This window comes from Chamaea fasciata, unplaced genomic scaffold (genome assembly GCF_029207755.1).
Source record: "Chamaea fasciata isolate MVZ Bird 193981 ecotype frontalis unplaced genomic scaffold, bChaFas1.0.hap1 SCAF_10, whole genome shotgun sequence".
NCBI lineage: Eukaryota > Metazoa > Chordata > Aves > Passeriformes > Sylviidae > Chamaea > Chamaea fasciata.
Window position 1 is genome coordinate 27,185,284 of NW_027094095.1, and position 27,722 is coordinate 27,213,005.

At 41.4% G+C, this 27,722-nt stretch overlaps 2 protein-coding genes across 4 annotated transcripts; one reads left to right on the plus strand and one right to left on the minus strand.

The window, feature by feature from the left end:
* Positions 1 to 882: 882 nt before the first annotated feature.
* ECHDC2 (enoyl-CoA hydratase domain containing 2) lies at positions 883 to 7,540 on the minus strand. 3 transcript variants are annotated; one of them, XM_066192833.1, is made up of 10 exons: positions 7,409 to 7,540; positions 5,993 to 6,060; positions 5,282 to 5,369; positions 4,906 to 4,992; positions 3,727 to 3,819; positions 3,052 to 3,108; positions 2,454 to 2,641; positions 1,965 to 2,015; positions 1,606 to 1,653; positions 883 to 1,149 (listed from the first exon to the last, which is right to left on the minus strand). In XM_066192833.1, exons 1-10 carry the CDS (start codon positions 7,518 to 7,520, stop codon positions 1,072 to 1,074), a joined length of 870 nt encoding a protein of 289 aa, XP_066048930.1. In that variant the 5' UTR covers positions 7,521 to 7,540; the 3' UTR covers positions 883 to 1,071. The 3 variants fall into 3 exon arrangements, with proteins under 3 accessions (XP_066048930.1, XP_066048932.1, XP_066048933.1); XM_066192835.1 differs by lacking the exon at positions 7,409 to 7,540 and adding an exon at positions 6,646 to 6,907; XM_066192836.1 differs by lacking the exon at positions 7,409 to 7,540 and adding an exon at positions 6,808 to 6,906.
* Positions 7,541 to 8,621: 1,081 nt separating this feature from the next.
* On the plus strand, positions 8,622 to 27,486 carry SCP2 (sterol carrier protein 2). The gene is made up of 16 exons (XM_066192837.1): positions 8,622 to 8,734; positions 10,910 to 10,964; positions 11,536 to 11,607; positions 12,097 to 12,228; positions 12,931 to 12,995; positions 14,018 to 14,144; positions 14,803 to 14,866; positions 15,143 to 15,229; positions 15,886 to 16,036; positions 16,785 to 16,932; positions 18,528 to 18,635; positions 20,467 to 20,620; positions 23,119 to 23,212; positions 23,776 to 23,905; positions 25,268 to 25,347; positions 26,591 to 27,486. The coding sequence occupies exons 1-16, from the start codon at positions 8,693 to 8,695 to the stop codon at positions 26,684 to 26,686; spliced, it is 1,605 nt and encodes a 534-aa protein (XP_066048934.1). The 5' UTR covers positions 8,622 to 8,692; the 3' UTR covers positions 26,687 to 27,486.
* The last annotated feature ends 236 nt before the right edge of the window (positions 27,487 to 27,722 follow it).

Consider the following 27,722-nt stretch of genomic DNA (forward strand, 5'->3'; position numbering starts at 1 on the left):
CGCCACTTATAGAAAGGCCTCTTCATGCTCTTGTGCAGCTTCAGGAGTTTCTGCCAGGGTAGAATAATTCTGGAAGCAGCTGTTAAACTTTGTGTTCCACCTGTAGCATTTACCATATTTTGTGAAGGCTGGAAATCCTGACTTGGCTTTTTTTGCAGATCTTCACATAGAAAATTAGTATGTGTATAATTTGGTAAGGTTCCCACACACTTTTGGCACAAGTGAAACTGTGGTTTCCTTTGATACTCTCATACCACCAAGTTCCAATGTGGTAAGCCACGTCTTATTTTGATAACCTATAAAGCATTTCCTAAAACCACATTTGCTGATTAATTCACTTTTGCTTGAAAGCCCCAGTCTAGGGAAGTAAGAAGCTGTAGAGTTAAATTGTGTGGCATGTTTTAGTGTTGGAGAACCTCAAAGCAGAGGGAGAAAATAATCTCAACTTCCAGTCAGCCAACAGAGGAAAGCAGGTGCTGGAGAGATATTTATGTGCTCTGGATGTCTGGCACAGACTGATATGATGGCCTTTTGTATCTGTGCACATACAGGGCACGTGTTTTCTCAAGCACTGGTTCCAAAGGGAGGTGAATTTGGGTGCACAGAGTGGGTCAGTGATGCACTACTCACAGCAGAGCTGGGGTGAAGGGCCACTGCTCTGTGCTAGTACTGCGTGTTCTGTCAAAGCAGTTGGAAGAGCATTGATACATCTTTATAAATTGATTTTCTCTCCAATGTTTGTTTTTCCTGTTTAGATGCAATATGTTTTCTGCCTTTTTTAAAATTTATTTGCTTATGGTGAGACAAAGCTTCTCCACATTCCTTGCCTGATATCTGTGTGAGAGCCATAACCCCTAACTTCAGCTGAATGTGCTTTAAAGATGAGGTCTACAAAGTTAAATCTTTATTTGGAGATTCATACAGAAAAATTACCCAGTGGAGTAGTTAGAAGTGCAGTCCTAGGCAAGGAGTTAAGTGCACAGAATGGTGTCATAAAAATAATCCTAAGAAATCAGTGGATCCTCCTCAGTCCTGCTTTATCTCCAAAAACTCAAGGGGAAGGAGAAAGCCTTATTTGCCAGTGAACCGAGGTGGTCGCTTCTCCCTGAAGGCAGCCATCCCTTCCTGACGGTCCTTGGTGGGAATATTCTACATGAGGAAAAACAAGAAAAGAAAGAGGTATGTTCTCCATTTACAAGTCTGATGTGTTTTTAAGTCCTGACTAATTTGGCAGTAGTGGTCTAAGACTGAGATTGCTTTTCTTTACATAAAGTTCCATATTTTGCAATTAGGACAAAAGAGACAAGGCTGTAGTGTAACTCACCAAGCACTTAGGAAAAAACCCATAGATCTATATAGAAAAACAGTTTTCCATAATCTTCATATTTCATCATCTTAAAATATGCTGAGAGACACATTATATTGTAATATTGAAATACCCTGTATTGTGCCATTAGCTGAGAAAGGTGCCTGCTCTCAAAACTTGCCACAAAGAACTACAGGAGGAATCATTTTGAATTTATTAAACTAAAACCATTTGTAAAGCTCATTCTATAACTAACATACAGTTGTTCCTTTCAGGAATGAATTCTGAAGGCAGTTTACCTGGGCATAACACATCCCCTCAATAGCCATCCCTGATGCAATGTCAACCTGGGGAGGAGAGGAAAGGTGTGAGGTTTGAGCCTCCAAAGCTACTTCATAGCTCTCAAATCAATGAGAGCACTCAGTCACTCTCAAACAGTCATAGTAAGTGATCTTCACTCCAATATTAGAAGTACAGTATTAGTATCTGTAGAAAAAAGAATCCTGCCATTTTTATTTTATTTTTAAAGAAAATTTTTAAATGTCTGACATTAAAAAAAATTTATAACTCATCTATTCTAAACATTTTTACTGTAATAATTTGTAACAGCAGCTAATCTTTGCATTCACCTCAGTATTTAAACAAAAATAATTATTACCTCCATTCCTTTGTTTATTGCCAGTTTTCCCATTTTCACAGCAAATGGTGCCTTTATTAAAAACAAAACCAAACCACAAAAAAAATTAATTAAATTCACATTAATTCATAATAGATAAAGTGTTGCATTATTATCCTAGCTCCAAATGACATTTTAGTCTACAGAAATTTGCAGTAAGTTAATAAAGAGTTTTTTAACAAATCAGTTTGGTGTTGTCTGCAGTTCACAGATGAACACAGTGTGAGGTTTCAATGTGTCCTGCAGGTCTGTGTGGCTGCAGCTGGGGGGTAAAACAGCTGTGGGTTAAGCAGCTGGATGTTAACACTTGTTCCTACAGAAACTGCATTCACAAAAAGGAACAGACTTAAAGAGACTTAAAGATGAGGAGCCAAGACTTCATTATTTCAGAGAAAGGAATTTCAGGTGTTTGCTCTCTCAGGGGGAGCACAAATGCTGTTTTTACATTGATGCCATGAACAATGCACTTACCTGGGGTAGGATTTCCTTAGCCAAAGCTAAAGCTCTCTGGTAAGCTGCATCTCCCTCGCTGTTCTGTGGCACTGAGTGATTTACCAACCCCATGGAGGCTGCCTGTTCTCCATCAATCTGTCTGCCAGTGAAAATGAGTTCCTTTGCAAGACCTATTCCAACACATCTGGGCAAGCGCTGGGTTCCACCTTAGGACAACGGGGAAAACACCATTTTCCATTTCTGACAAATGCCCCAGAAGTATTTTGTCTCCTTATAAAACCAGGAGACTTAAAAAATGAAGGGATCGTATATTTCTTTAATAACTACTGGCTGAATATGTTAACATTTTTAGAGGCATCTGATAGGCTTCAATATTTTTGCTAAAAAAGAGATGGTGTAAAGGGACTCGGCTAAATTCAGAGTGAGTCTGAGACACAACTCCTGATTCACAGATCCTTTTCATGACTGTAAGATGCTACTTCTAATTTACATTCAAAACACTTCAAGTGTTCAAGAACACACTCTAATGGCAAAATATTTACAATGCAGCTGAGAAAGTGAGATTTAATGAATATTAATGAAGGTTTGATGAAGGTTAAGATTTAATGAAGGTTACCTGCTCCAGGCAGAAGTCCTCGTGTGGTCTCAATAAGGCCCATTTTAGCTGATGAAGCTATTAAAAAAATAAATGAAGGGTTAGCTACATTTTGATTTGTATAACTAGAAGTTTTCCAGATTGAACTGATCAATAAAATTAGAAGCTGTCAGTACTGAACTGGAACTTCATTTCTCCAGGTAGCCAGAAAGTCTGAATACTACAGTACTAACTCAATGTCCATCTCAAGTCTGCTTACCCCAGTGTAGCAATTTTAGCTAGAAAAATGAACCTTGGGTCCCTGCTAAATAAAATAGAATGGATGGAAACATGGAAACAGAAGAAATGAGTCTTCCAACCCAAACTGATTTAAGCTGGGAAGGTTAGATCTAGCCAGAGTATATCTGATCCAGTGTTAAGTTACAATAACTGTTCAATCCTACTAATAAACAGTTTTCTAAAGTAATCCTAATCTTACCTAAAAATAGGCTTTACTTCTTAAGCCGGGGAACTACTATCCAAATAGTAACTAAATGTCACAATTTCTGTGCAACCTTGTTAAATTTCTCTCAGGCTTCTGCACTCCATTAACAATCCACTGTCATGTGTGTAAGTTCTCCTTAAAATGCAGCCATCAATTAATTAATCAATTAATCAGTTAATTACCAGGAGATTGCTACACTGAGCCCCACAAACCTGCCACTCGGAGGTCACAGGCCAGGGCCAGCTCCAATCCACCACCCAAGGCGTAGCCGTCGATGGCAGCGATCGTGGGCACAGGCAGGGCAGCTACAGAAGAGAGCACAGATTGCACAGTTATGTTCCACAAGTTCTTCATTCACGTGCTCCTGGAATTTAAATCCTTAACGTTCTAAAGCTTTCAGTTCAGAATTGCTCAAGAACTTGTTTTCTTCTGCCACAAATTTTCGGTTTGGAAACAGTAAAGATGATCTTCCTGCACTTCTCCCTTCTTTGTAAGAATGCAAAACATGCTTCTTCTGTGCAAAGAAGCTTGCGAACACAAAGTACTGCAATGCAAAACAGGATCAGTCCTCTCCTTGCAAATTTATGACATGAATATTCATCTGTTGCAGTTAAACAGTCAAAGAGAAGACACCATCCCTAGACCCTGTCACAACACTCAGTTTTTGTGGTGCTTTTGTTAGCCAAGGCTCCTGAAAACGGGAACAGTAAACACTGTTTAACTAGGTTGCCTCAGAGTTGAGGAACTTGATGTATGTGGAGATTAGCTGCTTGATACTTTTTTAAATACTCAGGCAGCTGGATGCAAACTTCAGAGGTGAGCTAGTTCTCTGCTGTAACCACCCCTCTGACTGCTCCTGTCATTTTAAAAAAATTATCGCAATTCTGATTGGTACTTTAGACAGATTTGACTTTGGCATTTCTTTCTAGTGAGAGCAGAATAATTCATAAATAGACAAAGAAAATTAATTGCAGAAGTTCATATTCCTTTTGCAAAAAAAAAGAATAGGGAGGTAAGGGAGTTGTAGACACAACCGCAAATTCCACAAATCCATTTACCAAATCCATTCGGAGATTCAAATCCATGTTCTTAGGTCTCTGTCATATTTTGAGTGTTTCTGAACATGTACTGGAAGTGGGACAACCAACACAGCACTTGCCTCCCAAGGATTCCACAGAAGTGTGGAACAAATAAATGCATCTTGTCCTTGGAGGGGCAGCAGGATGGTTGGTATTTAATTCTAATTGAATCTCTCTTTCAGGCATAAGCTGAAGCCATTTAGAAAGCTATTCCTAGGTGGATAAACTGCTGGTTATCCCCTCCTACAGCATTTCTAAATGTTTCACTACAGGTGGTCCAGGATAAATTTTACAACTGATATAATCCTTTACCTATTTCATCCATAAGATTTCTCAGTCTTCTAACAAACTCTCCAACTTCTGCATCATCCATCTTTGCACGTTCTTTTAAATCTGCTCCTAAATAAAGGAGAAAAAGGTTAGAACCCGGGAAAACACATCTGAAATATTCCCTCCTGTCCCTCTCAGAGGACAGACCATTTAAAATACAGTATTGTTGTTAAGTAAGGTCCATGGAAGTCGGAGTGTGGATATTTAATGAGGGTGCTCCTCTGCACCCTTTTGACAGATTTATTTTTATATCTTTTAGCGCTCGTTTCCAACTGCTTTTCTGCATGATCTGATTGACACATATCCCTCAGAGCCACCACATTTTTTGAGAATAGTTTGCAGAGCCTTTGGTACTCACCTGCACAAAACACTCCTTTCACCTGGCTCTTGAACACCACCACACGCACCTGCTCATCGAAGCGGAGCTGTTCTAGGACACTGAACAGCTACGAGGGAGGGAGTGCAGACAAGAGAGGAAAAAGATTAGGCATATGGATGTGTATATACACTGAAATTATAGAGAGTTCCTAATCTATGATACAAGTGGTTTGGTTTTTTTTCCCTGCAGTTGCCAGAAAATTCATGGAAATTATGTAAGTGGAACCTGCAGGTTTTTCCACGAAAAATTCAGAATGACACATTTCCCCATCTCTTTTTTCCCTCCACTCAGAGATGAACCTTTGCTGTACCTAAAACTTCCCTTCCTGTCCAGGCATAAGCCAGACTTTCTCTAGGATATGTCATACTTGAACGTCCTTGATGACGTCCTTGTCATCACCTGCTAAGGTGTGACAATAAGTATGCTTTTGTTGTAATGACACAAGTAAGGACATTAACTTGCATCTGAGTTAACTTCAATAAATTAACTTAAATAACCCAGATATCTCTGTCCACATCTGAGGCAGTAGCTGTTACATTCTGGTTTTCTCTCGGTTCACCTGCCTTGCCCCAATGGCATCTTCCACTGCCCTTCATCATGAGGTTTTTTTCGATTTCCCACAACTACTCTCACTGCAATTAGTTAGTGATCATGGTTCCAAACACACTCACACGCCAGGCCCATACTCACTTCATTTACAAATACTTTTCCCAGTGAATTTCTTGCGTGGGGTCGGTTCATTAGGATTTCAGCAATACCTTAGTAATAGGAGACAATTTCAGTTATACTTCATTTACTTCTCTGACACAGTAATTCAACTGGGAATAATATCTGCATATGCTGCATCTTCTCCTTCCTGAAATGCATACAGTATTTTCTAAAACAGTTATTTTAAAACTGGAGGTGGCACACCATGCCTACAAACCCCAGTTATGCAGAACACCTGTAAAATTCAGTAGCACTGTAAAAGACAGTGAAAATGAAAGTGAAAAGGACATCCAAGAACATATATCATAGAATCACTGCAGAAATGGGAAAAAAAAACCCCAAACAACAAACCAAAACCCAAATGATCCATCTTAAGTTTCTCCTTTGAATGTTACTTAAATTATTTTTTATTGTACAGCCTTACTGTGTTCAGGTACATTCCCTAATGAAGGAAACCATCGTCTTGGGATTGCTGCTTGCAATGAGAACAGCACACACAGATCACTCTCAGTTCATGTTCCAGAACCATTTTAAAATTGAACTCCATTTAATTTCAACACTATAAGTTCATCAGCAGAAAGGACTCCACTCAAAGTTCCTAAGTCCAAGCAGAAAAACAAAACCACAACACCTACCTACTTCTCCTTTGCACATGTGATTTGTAAATTATTATCCAATGGCCTCTGTATGCTTTGGAGAGAAAAAACATCTCCTATTTCCTTGTCTGGACTTCTGCTCACTTCCCAGGCCTTAACACTGGAAGATGTTGTTGGTGTGCTGTAGGTGCACAGCCATACCTCACACCTGCCTTGCTTGGTCTTTCTGCCCTGCTGGAAGGTCTGTGTTTATTCCTCTGCCTATGGCAGTGGCGAGCTCCTGAACCAGAGATGTGTCACACTGGAACGGAGACACAAAGGAAATTTACAGCTGGGAACTACTTGATGTCTTTGTAACCAGCAACATACCAAGAGCTGTTTATAAGCTCCTGCAACAGTTACACAGTAAATTCATGGCAATCTGAACCAAACTTCAAACTGCTTCGTGGCTGTCACGGGTAAATGCGCACCGGCATGTCAAGGTCCTGTCCCACCTTTATCACTGCACGTTAATGCTGTTAGAAAAATCTAAAGTATCCAAATCAGAACTTGTTGCGTTGAGGTCTCCTGCACATAACTTAAGGGGAAAAAAAAAGTATCTAGCTGTTCATTCAGCAGCAGCATTTTTGACAAACCGAAATAACCGAAAGCAAAACAACAGTGAGCGCCCCGGGCTCGGCAGGGCTGTCACCCCCGCTCGGCTGCGCCGCGCTGGGAACACGCCGCCACGCCGACGGCAGGCCGGGGCGTTTCCACCAGGAACCGGCAGGAGCGGAGCCGCACTCCGGGTCCCGGCACTCACCGCCGCCGGCCGCGCTCAGCAGCACCTCCGCGCCCCGCTGCGCCCCGGCCGCGCCCGCCCGGCCCCGCGGGCCGCGCAGCGCCGCGGGCACGGCCCGCCACAGCCGCAGCATGGCCGCTGCCGGAACCCGCTCCTCCGCCCGCCGCGGGCCGGCCCGCCCCGCCTCCCGGACACCGCCGCCCAGGGGAGTCAGCGGGGCTGACCGCCCGCGGCAGGGGAAGGGCTGGTTGCGAGCGAGGGGCCGCGCGGTGCGAAACAAGGTCGCTGCCACAAACGCCACCGCCAGAAGTCTGGCTGAAGTTGGCACCGGCTGTGCGGGGTGCCGCCAGATCTGTGCAAGGCCCGAGGTGATTTGCGTTCTGCCCGAGGCGTGGAGATCCTCAAGGATGACAGTGAGGGAAGGGGAGGTTGAGTGGGTGAAGGGAAGCGTGAGTTGATGAAGGGTCAGATGTTCAGCTCTCACTGTAAGTACATCTGTAGGTAACAAGCAGCATTTCAGAAAAAGAGAATGATCTCATCAAGTATCCGTCCCAAAGACACCTCTGGAGGAAAAGAATTACAGAACCACAGGATCAATGGGACTGGAAAAGACCTCTGAGACCATCAAGTCCAGCCTATGACTGATCACCCCCTTGGTCCCCTAGACCACGGCATTGAGTGCCACGTCCAGTCTTTCCTTAAACACCTCCAGAGATGGTGACTCCAGCACCTCTGAGCAGCCCATTCCAATATCTAATCACCCTTTCTCTGACGAAATTCTTCCTAATGTCCAACCTAAACCTCCTCCGCTGCGGCTTTAGGCCATTTCTCTCATCTTGCCCGTTGTTCCCTGGGAGCAGAGCCTGACCCCCAGCTGGCTGCACCCTCCTGTCAGGACCCGCTGAGCCTCCTTTTCTCCAGGCTGAGCCCCCCCAGCTCCCTCAGCTGCTCCTCACAGGACTGTACTCCAGACCCTCCCCCTTCTTCGCTGCCCTTCTCTGGAGAAGCAGCGTGCTTCATTGCACCTCTGCTTTGGAAAAACGCCTGATAATGTCCAGGATGGGGGAATTCATGGGGATAAGCAGGGATGTCTGTAAGACTGGCCACGGCCGGGCTGTGGACAGGGACGCCCGGCCGGTGCCCGGCAAGGGGGACGCTGCGCCTTTAAGGGGCGGGTCTATGGGCCCGGCCCCCGGCGCTCGCTCCGCCCCCGCCCGCTGGCCCCGCCCGCGGTGTCGCTGAGGGCCCGCGGGACGCGGCGGTAGCAGTGAGTGGAGCCGGGTTTGTCCCGCCGCCATCGCCGTCATGCAGCGCCGGGTGTTCGTGGTGGGCGTCGGCATGACCAAGGTACCGCCGCCCTCCCCGGAACCCGTGTGTGCGCGGGGGGACGCGGCCCGCGCCGGGCCGGCCTCGGCGGCGCCCCCCGGCTGTCCCCTGCTGGCGCCGAGGGCGAGGTGCTGCGGGGGCCGCCCGCGCCCACCGGGCTCGGCCGAAGCCCCTCACGGGGCGCGGTGGCGCTTCAGGAGCGCGCTGGCAGAGCCCGGGCCCGGCCCGGCGGCAGCGGCTCCGCGTAAAGTTCACCCTCGCTGGGGGTGTGCGGAAGGCCGGACCCCGGCCAAGGTGAACGTGGTGCTCCACAGAGCGGGTCGATACAGCAGCCCTGCAGCGAGCACAGTGTCCCCGTGTCCCCGCAGGCGCTGGCCGGGGGCCCGTCCCGAGGCAGGGGCTCAGGGAGGGCAGGGCCCTGCAGGGTCTGTCCTGGGGTTTTTCTCTTCTGGCCCTTGCGTTATGAGCACACAGTTCGCCCCGCTCAGCTCCTCCACAGCTCGCCGGGAGCAGGTGGTCGCCAGGCGGGCGTGGGGCTCTTCTCCCAAATCACAAGTGATGGGGCAAGAGGAATTGGCCTCAAGTTTCCACAAAGCATGCTTAAGGTTAGAATTAGGATTAAGTAAAATTCCGTCACTGAAAGGGTTGTCAAACCCAGGAACAGGTAGCCCAGGGTAGTGGTGAAATCATCATCGCTTGGGGGAACTTCAGTAACATGAAGATGTTCACTTAGGGGCATGATTTAGTGCTGAATTTGGCACTGCTGGAGTAACAGTTGGACTTGATCTTAAAGGACCTTTCCAGCCTAAATGATTTTATGATTTTCAATGAGGAGCAGTAAAAGAACCATTTTTGTCCTGATAGATGAATCTTAAGACAACTTTGATATTTGCCAGGGTAGTCAGAAACTCCTCCCCCTGGCCACCTTTTAAATAATGACTTTTTGTCCTGTTAGATATTTCTCCAGCATGGAGTGTGATAGGGGAGGAATTGAAAGGTTAAAGACAATTCTGTTAATTGTGTTTATTGGACTAGATCAAAGAATGTAGTAGTAGAAGTTATTGAGCTCACTAGTGATGTCCTCCTAGAAGAGACAAGTAAAACCTGTCAGACACCATACTGCATCCTAAGTGTTTTACAATGTATTGCTTCTATTTCATTAACATTAATGATGTAATGACTGCTGAAGCTTGTTATATCTTCTCACAACAACAGTCTGTATTTCCTGGATTTTAACTGTCGGTTCCCCAGGGCTCTGCATTTTCAGAAGTGGATCAACTCAGTTACCAGTTAAGCATGACTTGAGGAATTGTCAGTACTCCCTTCTCCTCTCTGTTACCCCAAGCAGTATCAATCACTCTTACAGACTTCTACAGTGATCAACTCACCAACTGGTTTTTCTTATGACCTTTGCAATGTAGGTTCTCTGTCTAAATTAACAAAAGGAGGCACTGCAGAAGGTACGGCTAAGTGGTACAAATAACTGGAGTCGGGGTGATAAGCAGAAGGAGGCAGGAAATTAACTTTTATATACTCACAGGGAACATCAAATAATTGCTGGGATTATAAGTAGTTAGCATGAGGATTTCTTTCAGCAGTGACATTTTTTGTTAGTGATGTAAAAATGCAAACCACATGTACCTGTGGTGGTCTCTAATGAGTCACACTGCAAAGAAAATACAAATGCCATCACTACTCCAGTGGTGAGGAGTAAGGTATGATAAAGTCTCTACAAAGAACAAACATTTTCTTGTTACAAGTAGGAGTATAACAAAAAACAAACAAAAAGTGGAAGGGAAGTATTTATCAAAGCCTCAGTGAATATTATGTCATGTATTATGATAAATCAGTGAAGATTACAGTTATTCTCTGTCCCACCCGCAGGCTTTGGACAGGATTCTTGTCCATCTCCACAGTCACAGATCTTCTTTAACACTGACCAGAAATGTCCCTCAGCTCTCATAAAGTTGCACTATTTTCTCTTTTTATCCACTGCAGAGTCTGGCATCAGCACTTGGGAATTGTAAAGATTTTGTACATGCACTTTTGGGTCAATGAAATTACATTGTTTGCAATATTTAAAACTTATTTCTGAATTAAATATAAAGCCTTTAAATATACCAATTTGAGAAAAATATGAATTAAATCTCACTGGGATTTATTCTCAGCTTGTTTTTCTTCCTTTTCTCTTGCCAGTTTTCAAAACCTAATGAGAAGAGTGCTGATTATCCTGACATGGCTAAGGAAGCAGGTAATTTAGTAATAAAGCATTTTGTTTGATTGCTGATGCTTATTTTAGATCTTACAGCCAATATTTTATTACACACATGAAGGAAAAGCTACTGTTCAATAAATAAGTACATCTAAAAAACAGATTTAAAACTCAGACCACTTTCAACGAATCCATAACTGGCCTGTCCAGGTCAGCCCTTCCAGGCTGAAGCCAGCAAAATGGCTTAAAATTGGATTATGCACTTAAATAATTTAATACTTATCTATATTATTCAAAACATACTCTCATTGGGATGAACAACCTTGGTGCATGAACACAGAATTGATTGAATGAAATTTTCTGGTAAAGAAGCTTATTCAGCACTCAAAATACTGTGAAATTGTCCTTATGAGTATGAAATTGTCCTTTTGAGGTACACGACTGTATTAACCATTTGCACCATATAATGAAGAATTTCTACAGCTCTCATTTATGAATGCAGGACTCATACATACTACTCTAGGTTGGCTTGTTATGGTTGTTAGAGCTGCTTTTTTTTTTTTCTCTCTTCAATTTTGACCTTTTATTCAACTTTTAAACTGTTTTTTAGGCCAGGCAGCTTTAGCTGATGCTGGGATTCCTTATTCAGCAGTGAAGCAGGCATGTGTGGGTTATGTTTATGGTGAGTATTGTTTGATTGGGATGTCACTTGTGTGACAATTGCAGGCATCTGTGTGGATAAAATATGAGGAATGCCATCACTAAGCTTTCTATTAGGGGGAAATCTATTTCCATTCCAAAAAGATTTTTTCCATTTATTTCCTTCTGGTTCTCTATTAATGAGTGTATTGTGGCAACTGAAGTAGGGTCAGTCTGCTGTGATACCTGGAGCAGCTCCCAAGCCACACCTCTAAGACCCTTCTGTCCAGTGCAGTTATGTCCCTTTGATTCACAGCCTGTGGAACACAAACAGGAGAAACTCCTGGTTTTAAAATCTGAAGAGTTTTCATCATGTTTCTGAGGCTCTTTACTGTGGATACCTGAGAGCCACACTCAAGGTGACGGCTCAGAAGTTCCAGTTTACAGCTGAATTGGTAGCACTCCAAATACATGGCAGGATTTCTGTTTTGTGAGTTTGTACCTCTTTTTAATGTCGTGTTTCTATTTGAAGGTGACTCAACCTGTGGGCAGAGGGCAATCTACCACGGCCTGGGTCTGACTGGCATTCCCATCATCAATGTTAACAACAACTGTGCTACTGGATCCACTGCTCTGTTCATGGCCAGGCAGCTGGTAGAAGGAGGTGGGTTGTTTTGCTCTGTGCGCCCAGAGATTGTCTGGGATGCACTGGGATGGTGCATGTGGATGTACATGTCTTCTCCTGTGTCGTGAGCTCTATGAACCTGGTCAGTTCTGCCACTTAAGTGTTTCTGCAATAATGGTTTGGAGGAGTGAAGAGCAAGTGGCATTGTAGTACTGCAGGAACTGGATCCTCCAGGATGAAAAGAAGAATCTGCTAAAAAGTTTAGCTTTTTTCTTTTAACTTGAAGTTAGTACAAGAGTTTAACATTTTTGGACGGGAGGGGTGAGAGCAGACTGACAGACCATGATTTAACTGGCAAATGAGTATTTCCTCCTGTTTTTGCAGTTTCTTTGTGGACTTGGATACTTGCAATGATGCTGATGTTTCTATATTGAGAACTAAATAACACTGTGTGTGATTGTTTAGTGTTTGTAGCTGAGACATAAATGCCTGGTTGTCTATGAGAATTGGTGTCAGACAGTTAAAAATAAACCCCAATCCTGTAGAATCTTTCATTCTTAGATATCAATATCTTTGTGTCAATATCTTGTCCGTCTTAATTTGACTTTTTCAAAAATGAAGGAGGAAGGAAGAGCAGCTGGCAGGTGTTTGTGTACATATGATTGTAATGGAATAGTTGTTAGTACGTAGTGTCATTCATAATCACACTGTGCTTTACATAGTCACACATTTTATTTTAAGGTTTGGCAGACTGTGTTCTGGCACTTGGCTTTGAGAGGATGGCCAAAGGATCTCTTGCTACAGGTGTAAGTGTCTGAAACACTTGATGTGTTTTGTGTTTGTACGAGATACCCTTCCTCATTCTCTGAGATGTATTCTCAATAGCACCACTTGCTTTACTTTGTTGCTGTACATGATGATGAAAGAAACTATTAGTTTGATCTAAATAATATTTTTGTGAGTTTTGTGATTCCAATGGCAGCTATAGCATACTATAAAAATAAATTCTACAACATTCCACACAAAATTAATGTGTCATGTTTGTTGTATTTTGCCAAGATTATGTTAAAGGCTGAGTTAGTGGGGAGAAAGGAAAATACCAGATAAAATATTGAAGCTTTGAGTAACTAAAGTGTCTTTCTCAAACAACACAGCAAATCAAAGAAGGATTCTGGTTCTTCTGGCCTGATGCTTACTCAGTTGACCTGTTAACACTCCCCCAAAAACTAAGGGCTTCTTGACTCATATTTGTTTTTACTGGAGAAGTGTGTGTGGGTTTGTTTGTATTTTGCCTTAAGGCAAGCAATATTAAAGCCCATATGTCATTTAACTGCAGAACTGCCAAATTCAATAATATATTCAAGAGGTTTGGGTGAAAAATGTTAAATTTTGTGAGTGATAAAAATGAGAGAGAGTTATCTTTTAACATGCTTTATGATATTTCATCTAAGCTTTGTTGAAAATACAATGAATAGAGTATTAATTTTATAACTTGAAACTATATTAACTGTAGGATTTTAAGTGAGGTGAAAAATACCCAAAGTTCCCTGCTGAAAATAGTGACCCTGATGGAAATCACGTAGCAGTGACTCTTGCCCTGAATCAGTGCAGGGGTTATAATGTTAAACATTTTCTGCTTATTTACTCCTTTTTTTTATGGCTGGGAAATTATCAATACTTCTGAACATGTCACTGAAGTGCAACATACTGCCCAGAGACTTGTTAAAATATTAGAAAAACCTCTCATTTTCTTGGAATCTGTGACAGTTTTGTGGTGATGTTGAAAAGAAAATGAAATTAATGTTTTTCTTTGTATTTCTGTTTTCAGTTTGCAGACAGAACTAATCCTATGGACAAACATTTAGAAATTATGATAAATAAATATGGCCTAGCAAGTGCTCCAGTGGCACCTCAGATGTTTGCAAGTGCTGGCAAAGAACATATGGAGAAATATGGTCTGTGAAAAATACATTTTTTTTCATTGTCTTCTCTTTATTTTTTTTTAAGAAATGGTGGGAATTTGTTTTAAGAAATGCTAGCATTAAGGTTGCTTCCTGCATTTATCCCTGTGCCTTAGGATAGGTAGATGGGCATGGGGCTGAACCGTTTGGCAAAAGCTGTTTGGGATTTAATTTAGTACAAGGCTGCTGCCACTGCTGTTTGCTACCCCCTGACCAGACAAGGGAATTGGCTTCAAGGTAACAGCCTGGCCTCTTGTGCATCTTTTATTTGCACCTTTAGACTATCATATAAAAAAAACAACAGACTTAGACTCTAGTATTTCACTGCAGCTGTTTTGCACTGTTAGGAAAATGAGCATTTAATTTCAGTAATAGAATAATACGTCAAATAAAATGCATTTGTTTTCTGTGTTTTTATGTAAATGTTAAATATGCAAGTGGGTTGTTCTGTCAGGTAAAACTCTGCCATGATTAGTAGTCTTTATCTAATTTTGAAACCTCAGCTGAATTCTAAGGAAAGCCTTCTTCACAGTGTGTCTCTTTAAAAGATGCTTGTAAAGGTCAGATTCTTATGACACAATATTTAAACTGTTATGTCAGCACTGTTTGAGTAAACAAAGTATTTCAACACAGCTTTCTTTCCCCTTTTCAGGGACAAATCCAGAATACTTTGCCAAAATTGCATGGAAGAACCACAGCCATTCAACCAACAACCCGTGAGTCACGTACTCTGCCTCCATAGCCAACATCCCTGGTTATTAAAAAAAAATCATGCACAGCAAAGTAGTATTTTTAGAATATGCTGAGAATATTTTCAGCATATGTTCTTTATTATGGAATGAGAAAATAAATAAATTATTCTAGAAAGAGATAAAAATTAATTCTCTATCTGGTGCCTTATGCTTTGTAAAAAGAGCTCTGTAGTTGCCTAATAGTGTGATATCAGTATGTCTGCTGCTCAATCTGAGATGGCATCTGTGTGTTTTCCTCAGGTATTCGCAGTTCCAAAAGGAGTACACCTTAGATGAAGTTCTGCATTCTCGCAAAATTTTTGATTACTTGACTGTCTTACAGTGTTGGTAAGGAGAGGACTTTGCATTGTGAAATAGATCTTGATGTTAAGACAAATATGGTAGGACATCTATTTAAATAATGTCTGTTTGTGTGTCAGTTCTAATTTACAGATTGCTTTAAGTGAAACTCTTTTATAAATAAAACAAATGTGGAAACTCTGTCATGACCAAACACTAGATACTTGCTCTCAGTGTAATACAGTGAGCTGAAATAAGTTTTGTACTGTGGGGCTCTCATGTAATTCTGTTCTTTCCCTAATGTGCATCCATTGCTGTTAAGGTTAATTTTTCTCTTCAGCCTTTCCTAAGCAGTCTTGGAGGGTGTTTATATGTTTTTATATGTTTATAGCTAGGTAGAAAGTTTGATTTGTCCTAAATTGAAAAACCTTAATGGCACATTTCTACTCCAATGTCATGATTTTCAAAGGTCTGTTATAAATATTACTGAAAGCACTGATGGAATAAGTACTGAATAAGCACTGAATAAGGAATAAGCACTGATGGAATTTATAGTTTCGGTGGTATCAGCCAAAGAAAGTGGGGTTTTGCTTGTTGTTTTTTTGGTTTGTATTAAAAGATAAATCTATGGAAGATCAACAATCTAATGAAGATTGACGTTACTGATTTAGAACAATAATATCATTCTTTTTTCTGTCAATCAGTCCAACATCAAATGGCGCTGCAGCTGCAATTTTGGCTAACGAGGAGTTTGTGAAAAGGCATAAGTTGCAGCCAAAAGCTGTGGAAATTCTAGCACAGGTGATGGCTACTGATTATCCAAGCACATTTGCAGAAAACAGTTGTATGAAGATGGTAGGTTCACAATTCTGTATTCCCTGGTACTCACTGGGGTGGTTTTTCTGAGGTTTTTTGTTTATGGTTTTGGGTTGGTGTTTTGTGGGGATTTTTTTTGTTTGGTTTTGGGGATTAGGGGTTTTTTTAGTACCTGTAAGTCCTAGTGATGCTGTAAACATTTTAATGTCAGTGAACAAACATATTATGGTTTGTGTTGAATGTAAATTTGATTTCATTTGGACAGATATGGAATAAGCAAGGAGTATGATTGTGGAATGACAGTAAGTAACTTACAAACAGGCTATCAGAAACCTAGTTTTTAACAAGATATTTACAGGGCATTTTTTAAACAACTTGAACAGCAAAAGAAGATTCCTTTCCTTTTTGTCTTCATAAAAGTAATGCAATTTAAAACAATCAGGTGGATCACAGAAAAAGGTAACAAGACAATTTGAGGATTTGTTTAAAGGCTGATGGTCTGAGTCATGCAAAGGAACAATTTGGGTTGTGATCAAGGTTGAGGAAATAGAGGATATTCCCCAGAAAGGTTTTGCGTAAGCCTTAGAATGTGTTATTTCTTTCTAGACAATTTTTATTATATGAATATCAAACTGACATGTGATGCGTTAAAATAAATCAGAATACCATCTCCTTCTTTCACTGTCAGGATATATAGAAGCAGAGTTAAAATTAAGTGTAAAAATTAAACTGTGAGCTGTATTTCTGTGATGATATTTTAACATAGAATTTCTCCTTTTTTTTTCAGGTTGGCTATGATATGACTAAAAAAGCTGCACAAAAATGTTTCGAAAAAGCAGGGCTGAAACCTACAGATGTTGATGTGATTGAACTTCATGACTGCTTCTCAGTTAATGAGTTCATCACCTATGAAGCTCTGGGACTGTGTCCAGAAGGTAATAGCAGCACTGGGGATAATTGTTTTATTAAAATGAAAAGCACCAAAAAGACCCAAATTAAGAACTCCTCTGATCTCAGTCTTAGGCGCCTTTTTTGGAGCTGGATTCTATCATGATCTTACCCCAAGATTTCCCTCCATCTATGTATTTCCTTTTAAGAAGATAAAAATAGGACAAGAAATGCCTGTGGGAGCCTTAGCAAGTCACTGATCTTTGAAACATCTTTGCCTCAGTTGTTGGCAAATTATCAAGGTGCATCTAAAGTCAACTGTGTAGCAGTGCTCAGTCTGCCCAAATTAGTTCAATGTCAGTGAATTTGATGAATTTACAACATCAATGGCAGTGGAATTTAGCTCTGTGTAAGTAAAATCATTAAAATTTTCTGCTGAAGAAGGTATTTTAGGATTTCAAGTAAATAATGCATTGAACTGCTATTTCAGTTTGTGATATATTTAAATTCTAAACATATTCGTGCTTTGCATAGATTATCATCTGATATAATCTTTCTCTAATTTGTTTTTAACCAGTTGTGGAAAATACCACAATCTGGCACTAGGTGGTATATGAAGTCTGAGCTCTGTTACTGAAACAGACATTTATGGAGCTACAGGAAGACATATGTATTTGCCTTGGAATGTTTGTTTTCTACTGTCATTTTTGCTGTGTTTTTACGGTATCTGCAGCAAAAATGGTAAACGTTTGACATATTTAAACAGGGGCATTAAGCTCTTCAGGTTCATTCCTTTAATTGGTGCAGAACAATCCTGGAGGTACTTGTCTATTTGACTACTTAGCCTCGTGCATGGTTATTTAATTGTGCTGTTCTCACCATCCTTACTCAGTCTGGCCTTAATGGTATATGAGGCTTATCTTGGAATGATGGACTAATTAGGTATAAAGATAAATGAAATGGCTTAAACCACTGTGGATTTAGATGGGCAGATCTAACCTGGTATTCTCATTTAATGGCACCATGGAACCATGAGAGATCTTTTTTTAGACTTCAGTGTTATAATGTAGGCTGAAGAAGCTGCTACAAGAATAAATGAGTGAGAGCTGGTTAAAAGGGAGAATTGTCTGTATTCTGCAAAGCTAAATAATTCCAAGCATTAGTCTTCTGAGTGCTTTTATTTACTATTTTATATTTTAATGTCTAATACAGCCCAAGGTACCATTGCTTGGCCTTTGCGGCAAGGGCTTGTTTTCAACTTGGTGTTCACCCTCCAAGTCCTGGGGGTCACAAATTACAACTAACCAAAACCATAGTTACCACTGCAGTTTCATGAACAAAATATAAATAGCTTCATTATACTGATTATATCATAATGCTCTATACACCAAGAGAACAATTCAACTGCTAATTAAAAACAACTTTTGTACCAAATGCTTCTCTTCCATGTTATGCTTCCTCCTATGGTATAAGCAAGTCTCATTAGTGTAGTTTGGCTCATTTTTGCTCTTTGTGAAATATGAGCTGTAGCATTTCCTAGGGTTTGAGTGACATGCAGCATCTCTGGTAAGTTACAGCAGAACTGAAAAATCACTTGCAAATGAAAAAAGAACATTTTTCTAACGTTTTTCCTGTTTTATAGGAAGAGCATGTGACCTGATTGACAGAGGAGACAATACTTATGGAGGAAAATGGGTCATTAATCCCAGTGGTGGCTTGATTTCCAAGGGACATCCTCTTGGTGCCACAGGTATGCAAAACCATTTAATCACACCCATTATACAAGAGATAGAGGTCTTGAGCAGGCAGGTGCTTCCCACCTGTGCTCGAAATGTGAGGGCCTCAAAGCTTCTTCCCAGAATTCTTTCCAAATAATCCAAGTGTCGGGGCAGGTTAACACAGCTTAACCTTTCCTGAATAATGGCTCAATAGTACAACTTTTGAATAATATTTGAATAACAATTCTAATATGATGTCATCCTTTAAAATTCTGGGTTTGGAGATTTTTACTGTCTCTGAATAGCCTGTACCATTGTTAGCTGTGCTAGAAGCCAGTTCTTTAAGTCTTGGATGTCAAAATATTTATCTGATGTTTACAACAGAAGCTCACTTGGTCACCATTTCCCGCCAACATAGATTCTCCCTTTTTTGTTTGTTTGTTTGTTTGTTTGTTTCTGTTTTTTTTTCTTTCTTTAAACTACTGTGCTTGTTTCTAAATGAGTTGGCTCTTGGACAAAATGTGGATTTTGAATTTGTGAAGATAATTCACCCTCCTTGTTTGGAAATGAGAAGTTGTCAGAAAACTGGAGAAGATGAAATCTTGTAAAACACCAAATCTTAATCTAAACAGTTGTAGCAGTGAGATACAATTTGCAGTTAAGTGTGGGAGCCAGGGGAAGTGTTAGGAAACTTTGGGGGAAAAATGGTTCCAGATAAATGAGGCTCTGGGTCTCTGGAACAGAATGAGAGTATTGCATTGCCAGGTTTGTGTTAATTTTTTGTCAGTTACACAGTGATAAAAGCAGAGGCACTTCCTGGCATTCTTGCTTCTCCATTGCCATGGGATAGAGGAAGTCAGTAAAATGCAGAAAATGACAAGTCTCCAGCCTGTCAGCTTCATTTCCCTTGGAAACAGTCTTGAGGCCAGTTATATCCTAAACAAGGGTCATTTAAATGCTCTTAAATATCCAAACCATTCCAGAGCAGGCTGCATCACACCCTCGCCTTGAGGCTGAGAGAATGTGAATGAAATCTGTTCATTCTCATCTATCACGGGAATTTTAAAACTCCTTAACTCATCTTCTTCATAATGTTCCAGTTGGTAACGTGTAAAATTCAGTGCCTGAAATGCAGATTCGTTGTCTGCCTTGTCCAAAGACCTGTGCAGTTGTCCAGGGGAAGGGAGAGGAAGGGATGGGGAAAGGAGGAACGTGTGAGGAATGTCCAGAGGAGGGCGGTGGAGCTGGGGGAAGGTCTGAAGCACAGGAGGAATGGCTGAGGGGGCTCAGCCTGGAGAAAAGGAGGCTCAGGGGGAACTTCCTGCCCTCTCCAACTCCCAGAAAGAAGGGTTGTAACCCAGACAGCTGGAGACAGGATGAGAGGATATAGCCTCAAGCTGGGCTAGGGGAGGTTTAGGCTGGACATCAGGAGGAATTTTCACACAGGAAGGATGGTTAAACATTGGAATGGGCTGCCCTGAGAGGTGGTGGAGTGTTGAAGGAGAGACTGGCCATGGCACTCAGTGCCACGGTCTAGCTGACAAGCTTGGTGCTTGGTCACAGGTTGGACTCGATGATCTTGGAGCTTTTTTCTAACGTAATTAACTCCGTGACTCTGCGTGCGGTGGGACCCCGTCCAGTTTGTTTGACTGCAGAAAGAGCTGATGGAATAGTGGGGGCGAGACTGAGGGTGAACCTAATCGGAGAGTGTCAGGGTCGCGATGCCAAGGGCTTCCCCTTCCTTTGGGTTTCCCAAGGACGTCCATTTTACTGGGATCCCGGGGAGTTTCTCACATCCCGGTGTCCCCCCGGTGCGGCGGGGGCGGCCGCCGGCTGACGGCTGCTCTGCGCTCGATGTTTCAGGGCTGGCGCAGTGCGCGGAGCTCTGCTGGCAGCTGCGCGGGCTGGCGGGGCGGCGGCAGGTGCCGGGGGCGAAGGTCGCGCTGCAGCACAACCTGGGGCTCGGCGGCGCCGTGGTCGTGACGCTCTTCAGGATGGGCTTCCCCCGGGAGAGCAGGTGAGCCGGGGCTGGCGCACGCCGGGGGCTCGCCCGGCACGGGGGGGAACCGCGGGCTGCACCGCCAGGCCTTCCGGAGCGCTCCGCTGGGGCTGGGCACAGCGCACGGACAGAGCGCTGCTGGCCCAGCCGGGCTGTCCTGCCTCCTGTGCCCTCCAAACTCAGTTATTTTAGAGTTACTGCCGCTGCTCAAGGACGAGATTGCCCTGTAAACACCCAGCGTGTGAAACTCTTGTGTACCTGCAGCGCTGCGGGTCTGTACTGAAGTTACAGCTCACACACTGTCGTGTCACGTTATTCACTGAGAGTTACTGAAAAATTCAAACTGCCTTGTAGAAATGGCTCTTGTGATTGTCCCTAAGGAAGACTAATGTTCAGAGGAAAAAAAGCCACCAAACAAATAAAAATACCATTCCAAGAGTAAAACACGCCACATTAAAATTAATTAATTGAAACTAGGGATCAGGCAAAACCACCAAGACACCCGTGGGAACAGGGAAACCACCGCTTTCACTGCTGAAATTGTTACTGGCTTAGCTCTGTGAAGGATTGCTTTCAGCCTGTTTCACGTGATACTGTAATTCATTAGAATTCAGGTGTGTTACTGGCGACACAATTTGCAATTGTAGCCTCTTTCAGAGTGAGAGAACACTGCTGTGAAGCTGTCTGCACTCTGCTGTAGCTCAGTGCTCCAATGGACAGGAATTGAGAGAAAACACTTATTATTTGTATAATTCTGGTATTTCAGGGGAGACTTACAATACAGTTCCCTTTGTTTTCACTTCCAGCTTTCCTTAGAAAGATCGACCAGCTTATTTTGGGCATTATGGCTTTTATAGCTCCATCCCAGTGCTTTGTTTTCTCTGAAAACCTGCAAACAGCAGAATTAATCATATGTTGGCCTTCCAGAAAGAAACATATCCCTCCCTCCCAGCTCGTATTTCTAACATGTGTTTCAGCTAAACCTGTGCAGTTCCTGGGAGGTGACAATATAACCTGTGGAAGAGGTGATGAGAGAAGCCACGGAACTTTGAAGGGCTGCAGCAGTGACTTTTTGTAGTGTCAGGAGTAATAATTCTGTCTCTTTTTTAATCTGTAAGAGGTTGTACCATATGAGAAAAAAAAAGAGGAAAAATATGTCTTGTCATGGATTCTCTTCAAACATGCTCACAAAACTTGTCAGTGGGTGTTGGTTCAGTTTTAAATCTATGGGGAAAAGACTGTTACAGGGAGTACAGCTTTTTCCATTGCTTTGAGCTTTGTCTTTAAAAATCCTCACTTTATGGAAAAAAACCTGTTGCTGTTTTTATATCATCACCCTTGAGGTGATGCTAGAATTAGTCCTTCCTGTCAGGGAGAGCTTTTCGTGTACAGATAATGTTTCTCCTGAAGAAACTTAAGTCTAATTTACTATGGCTCATTTCAACTTCACTGGTGGTTCAGAATTTTTAAAATACTTTCTTAAGTACAACTCAACCCAGAGAAATCTAAGCAACACTGATTTCATCTTGCACTAGAGAAGCTTAAAACCCTTTAATTCTCCCAAAGGCTGTGTGTGGGAGATCCCTGACACGGGGAGTTGCACCAATGTGTGTCAGACTTTGGAATGGAACAGTGTGACTGATGTGTTCAGACACCTCTTATGTAACTGAGTTATGATGTGCATTGTGTAATAAAGGGAAAGGTAGTGAAACTCCATGTTCATGAAGATCCTTCACACCAGTTTCCTCCAGCAGTGGATGTACAGTTAATCACCGGTTCCAGATCAAGCCTGTGGCTTTAGTAATAGCTGGTAAGACTGTGCATCAGGGCAGCAGGACTTGATCTGTTTTGCATTAGTTTTTGAAACAGCTCTGCTTTTTGTTTGGTGGCTTTTCCTGAACCTTACAGTTTCCATGCTGTTAGTACAGCTTTGGTTTATCAGCGAAATGGATGTGTCTCCTCCAGACAAGGCAGTGCCCACTCTTGCTACCCTGTCACACATCTGCAGGGCAGTGTCAGAACCACCCCTGTGAGCTCCAGCAACACTTCTTGTGCAATTCTGTCACTTCAGCAGTATCACACCTGACCACGGCTTTGGACTCTGCTGCCAAGAGATGGTGACAGCAGTGAACTTGTTCCTCCTGCTGCTTGAATTGCCATTTCTTTGGACGTTTTTCTGTACTTTGGCTCTGTGTGCCCCTGCAGAAATCAAAAATTGGATTCCATGTTGCTATCAGGCAGGATGATTTCTCCAGAGTATCAGGAGTAAGATTAATGATTTACTTTCATTATAAAATTAATCTTCAATTATACCCACAGAACACCCAGATAATCTGGAGTGATTGTAATTCAAGCTGTAATTGTAGTTCAACAGAGCAAGCTTCACTTTGATACCAGAGTTGCTCAATACTGCTAAAATGTTTCTTGCTGGTGTTAGGCCTATTTGTGATCATTTGGAGATGTTGAAAATGTGATTTAAAGTGTTTAAATAATTGTTGATATGGTTTTTGTTTCAGCAATGGTCGTATTGCAGCTGTGCCTCTCAGTGCAGCTGTTGATGGATTTAAGGCACACCTGGTCTTCAAAGAGATTGAAAAGAGGCTCCAAGAGGTATCTGACCACTTCTTTTACCTACAACAAGATTTTAATTGATAGTAGAATGTGTGTGAAACCTGTTGAGAATGAATTAGCATGCATCACTTCTCCAGGACTGCTCATTGAAACAAATTTTACAGATTTTGCCAGAAACCTTTTACACTGCGCTGTGATTTGAAATTACTTTTTTCCAGATAGCTCCTACCTGCATAGGGATATTTCAGTGGAGGCAAGTTTAGATTGTATGTGAGGAGCTTGCTAACCAACCAAAGAAACTTTGTGCTCTGTAAGTGTGATCAGAAGAAGAAATCACATTTTGTCAAACTTATGTCAGGACGAGGCTATTAGGACTATTAGGAATATTCTTAGTTTAATAGATTGCAATATAGATAGTCATCGTTTGAGTTTTTTGTTTGTTTAGATTTTTTTTGATGGTTGTTTAAATGATGCCTAATGGGAGGAATAGATATTTTTATATTAGTAGAAATGGTGAAGGTTTTTTAATTACTTCTGTCAAATTAAGACTAACTGAAAGTTATGTTGAAGCAAATTACTTTCTCATTCCATGGTCATTACAGGAAGGAGAGCAATTTGTCAAGAAAATTGGTGGAGTCTTTGCCTTCAAAGTAAAAGATGGTCCTGGTGGGAAAGAAGCAACTTGGGTAGTAGATGTGAAAAACGGTAAAGGCTCTGTGGCAGTTAATTCAGGTCAGTGCTCTTTTATGTCATTGCAGAACACACATAAAACTAATGAATATAGACTCATATTCTGTTCAGGCTGTAGTGACCTTGAGCAAAAATGATGTAGAACTACCTTAATTTTAAATTTTTCTTATTACTGACACTTTATCCATGGTGTTTCAGACCAAGAACTAAACATCTTCTCCTCTGAATCTGTCTAGAGATAATAGTGTATTTTCTTAGAGGCTACAGGGAATTCTGTCATATGATTACACAGGAATCAGAATGGGGGAAGAAAATAAAAATCAAACCTCAAGGATTTTGCTCTCACCTCTTAAAATTTGGGCCAAAAATGTAATTTGTAGGTGTTTCTTCAGTTGCTTTGTTGGAGACACTGGTAAGCAGTAAACTGGTCTGCCTTGTTGAGTTACTTCTCCTCTGCAGGTACTTAAGCAACAAGACTTGATTGGTTTCAGTGCTGTGCCAGCTGACAAGTTCCATTTTGAAAAAGGCAGAAATAAGAAACAGACTGGGTGGTGTTGGGAAACCCCATAAAAACACTGAAAACACAGGATTTGTACCCTTGTAATGAAAGTGAAACAAAGACAAGAACTGGTCCTTAAAATCTGATATATCCATGAACCTGCATCACAGACTTTTAATGAAAAATATGACAGGGGATTTGATTCATAAATTCATTGTTATGTTATTACAAAAAGAAGACCACAGCCTTCTGTTGCCTGGACAATAATTTATCAAAGATTCCAATGTAATAATAAGATGAGTGTAGAAAAAGATGTGTGCAGGTTTTGGCCCTTTGGTTTCCACATCACTATTTTTATCAGAGCTTATTAAAATAATTTTCCAGCTTCCTTCTAGTAAGAAGATCCTAGAAACGTCTGTACTTGAATTAATTCAAATGAGTGGTTTCAGAATGCACATGTTGTTCCCATGGAAGGAGAGGGCAGGAAATGCCTGAAATGTCAGTAATGAATATCTTCAGAGAGTGTCACAGGGGAAAACTCATCTATTCCAAGCTGATCTTCATACTAGCAGATACAAGCTTGATAAAACTGAAAGATGATCATCAGTGCTTGCAATGAACATTCTGCCTAGATACGAGTAGATTATTATTTCTTTTCAAGGAATGAATTTGCTTAGCTTTTCAGGAAGACCCATCTTTCTTCAGTGTTGGGGTGGTCTGTGCTACAGGGTGGCCCAGATGCCTGTTGGCTTGGAGTGGCCTCTTGCTGATGTTTTTTTAATGGTTCTTACTTGTACCTACTTCAGTTTGCTGACCTGTGGTCTGAAGGGATGCTCCATGTAGTTGTAGCTCCTGTAACTGTTTCATTTCTCAGTTTGAATCTTCATTCAACTCGTGTCTTGCAGACAAGAAGGCAGATTGTACAATCACAATGGCTGACACTGATCTGCTGGCACTCATGACTGGCAAAATGAACCCTCAGACAGTAAGTACAGCAAAGATGACCTGATCAGGGAGCTGGTTGGTTTGTTTTGAATGTGTGTAAGTTGAAAACATCTGAATGTTTTCATCCAAAACTGCCATGGCGGATCTGAAAAAGGACAATTCTTGGTGTGCTCAGAACAAATCAGCCAAAGTGACATTCATCAAGAAGGCCAGGGATGCATGTCAGACATCCTGCAGGGATGTGTCCTGAGTTACAGCCCAGGAGGAGATATAATAGTGCTTGGTTTGCAGAGAAAAGGGACAATCCAGTTTTTGTAACATGCCATAAGAAAGAAGGAATGTGGGCCCCTTTGGAGGGCTTTACCCCCATAGCTGACATTAGTGTCAGGAGTCATCTCGATGCTGAAAAGTAGAAGTTGAGGTGAGCATCCACTGAATGCCTGGGATTATTTGTTGCTGTTCAGTGGGGAATTTGGGGATTTTTGTTTGGTTGGTTTCATTTTATTTTTATTCCTTTGTATGCCAAAAGCAATCATAGTGTACAAGTAAACCAGATGTTTAAGTCAATTTTAAATTGCTGTCCTGTGCTTCCAGATTTGAAATGCTCTGGGTAACCGTTTCAAGATTTTGGTCTGGTAATCATGGGGTAAATTTTGCAAACTGAAATGCATCTAGGAGAAGTTTTAAGATAAAACACATTATAGAAATGTTGTAATATACATGTAGAAAATTCAGAAGCAACTCCAGCTTTACATCTACAGTTTGGATATTTTGGTGCATGCAGTTTATCTCCTTACAAGGTCTGGAGGAGAAAATCCAAATTTTGTGCATGTCAACTTCACAAACAAGATTTGCAAAATTGAATTGATCAGAAACGAAGCCAGTTAAGGCTGAGCAGGATTTGAGCTAAGAAATCAGTTGTGGCACCCACTGTCACTGTGGCTTTATTGTTGGCAGTTGAAATAATCAGCTTGTCTGCTCTGAACAGTCACCACCCAGACATGGGGTGTTCTGCCTGCTCCAGGTACAGACCTCTGGCTGTGATAAGCTAAGAGACAGTTTATTCTCTTTAGGTGTCACAAATATAATAGGAATACAACTTCCTAAGTTGACTGTTCTACAGTCAGACAATGCATTTGTTTGTTGCTGGATGTGAGGTGTGTGCCACAACTGCTGAAATTACCAAACTGCTCATCCATCATAACCCAGAACTGTCTGGAGGGGTGCATTTGGGATAACATGTTCTATTGCATTTCACAGAATCTTTCTTTCTTTCTTTTCAGGCATTCTTTCAAGGCAAATTGAAGATTTCTGGGAACATGGGCATGGCAATGAAACTTCAGAATCTACAGCTTCAGCCAGGCAAAGCTAAACTTTGAGCTCAGTAAAGTAAATAGTCAGTACTTGATATTCTTGACAAAAAGTAGAATGAAACTAGACATTATCAATGATATGGCACAGGCTGGGTTTGATTTGGCCTCTCTCACCTAAATTCTGTGGTTAGAGACCTTAATTCTCTTAACAATTTCCATCAGTTTCTCTATGGCTAAGCTTGAGGCATTAACACTTAAAAATGGTACATGGTGGGGTTTGTGACAGCTTTTGTTCTAATCAATATGGACAATTTTGTAAAAAATTAGAGCTGAATTAGGCTGCTTACTGTTGTTGAGATTAGTTGGGAAGGAAGAGAGGAAACCTATAAATAGTTTGGCTTATCAGTGGAATGATTTGCATTTTTTAAAGGCTGTAATAGCAGGTCATACGAATGCTTTCAGACTTCCATTCTAACAAATTTGCTGCTGCTTACATTAAAATGGTCTTGTAAAGGGGATCTCTAACAATATTTTTTTTAGAATAAGTTTTAGGAATTTGCTATAAAATACCTTTCTTATTACTACTTTGGAATTAAAAAAATAAATGAAACATCCAGAAGTAAGCAGGAACTAGAATGCTGCTCTGAGGTTCACAGGATTTGATAATACTTCACCTTGAAACCAGATTAGATTTGCTGGGAGAGCAGAGAGGGAATATAATCAATATGTTACCTGTTTTCCCCTGGTAAAATCTGGTGTTGATCATGGTGAAATTCTTGTCAGTTATGTAAAAGCTTTAAGTTCTGTTTTGGGAAAATGTATTCTGGTTGGAAGTTTAATAGAAAATTAAATATACTTTTCCTGTTCTTCTGTGTGTCTCTTTCTCAGATTTATAAACATGGATTTCATGTTAATGTACTGAACTGAGTGTTTTATTCAGGTTGTCACCTGCAGGCTTCCACTTTTTCCTCCTCAGGCATTGTCAGTACATCCATAAACTTCATCTCAGTCCAGCAGACACATCTCACATCCTCACATACTTGGGAACTTACACTGGAACTTTCACTTCCCTGGCTTAACTAAAATATAATAAAAAAGAGCA

What these genes read in the sequence shown, in the direction of transcription:
- SCP2 (XM_066192837.1), top strand. Translation starts at nt 8,693, where the DNA reads ATGCAGCGCCGGGTGTTCGTGGTGGGCGTCGGCATGACCAAG. An exon ending in TCTGGGACTGTGTCCAGAAG is followed by an intron (nt 16,933 to 18,527) that starts GTAATAGCAGCA and finishes CCTGTTTTATAG; the next exon opens with GAAGAGCATGTGACCTGATT. An exon ending in GCAAAATGAACCCTCAGACA is followed by an intron (nt 25,348 to 26,590) that starts GTAAGTACAGCA and finishes CTTTCTTTTCAG; the next exon opens with GCATTCTTTCAAGGCAAATT.
- ECHDC2 (XM_066192833.1), bottom strand. Translation starts at nt 7,520, where the DNA reads ATGCTGCGGCTGTGGCGGGCCGTGCCCGCGGCGCTGCGCGGCCCGCGG. An exon ending in GAAAAGTATTTGTAAATGAA is followed by an intron (nt 5,370 to 5,992) that starts GTGAGTATGGGC and finishes CCTCCCTCGTAG; the next exon opens with CTGTTCAGTGTCCTAGAACA. An exon ending in AGGGGATGTGTTATGCCCAG is followed by an intron (nt 1,150 to 1,605) that starts GTAAACTGCCTT and finishes TTCCTCATGTAG; the next exon opens with AATATTCCCACCAAGGACCG.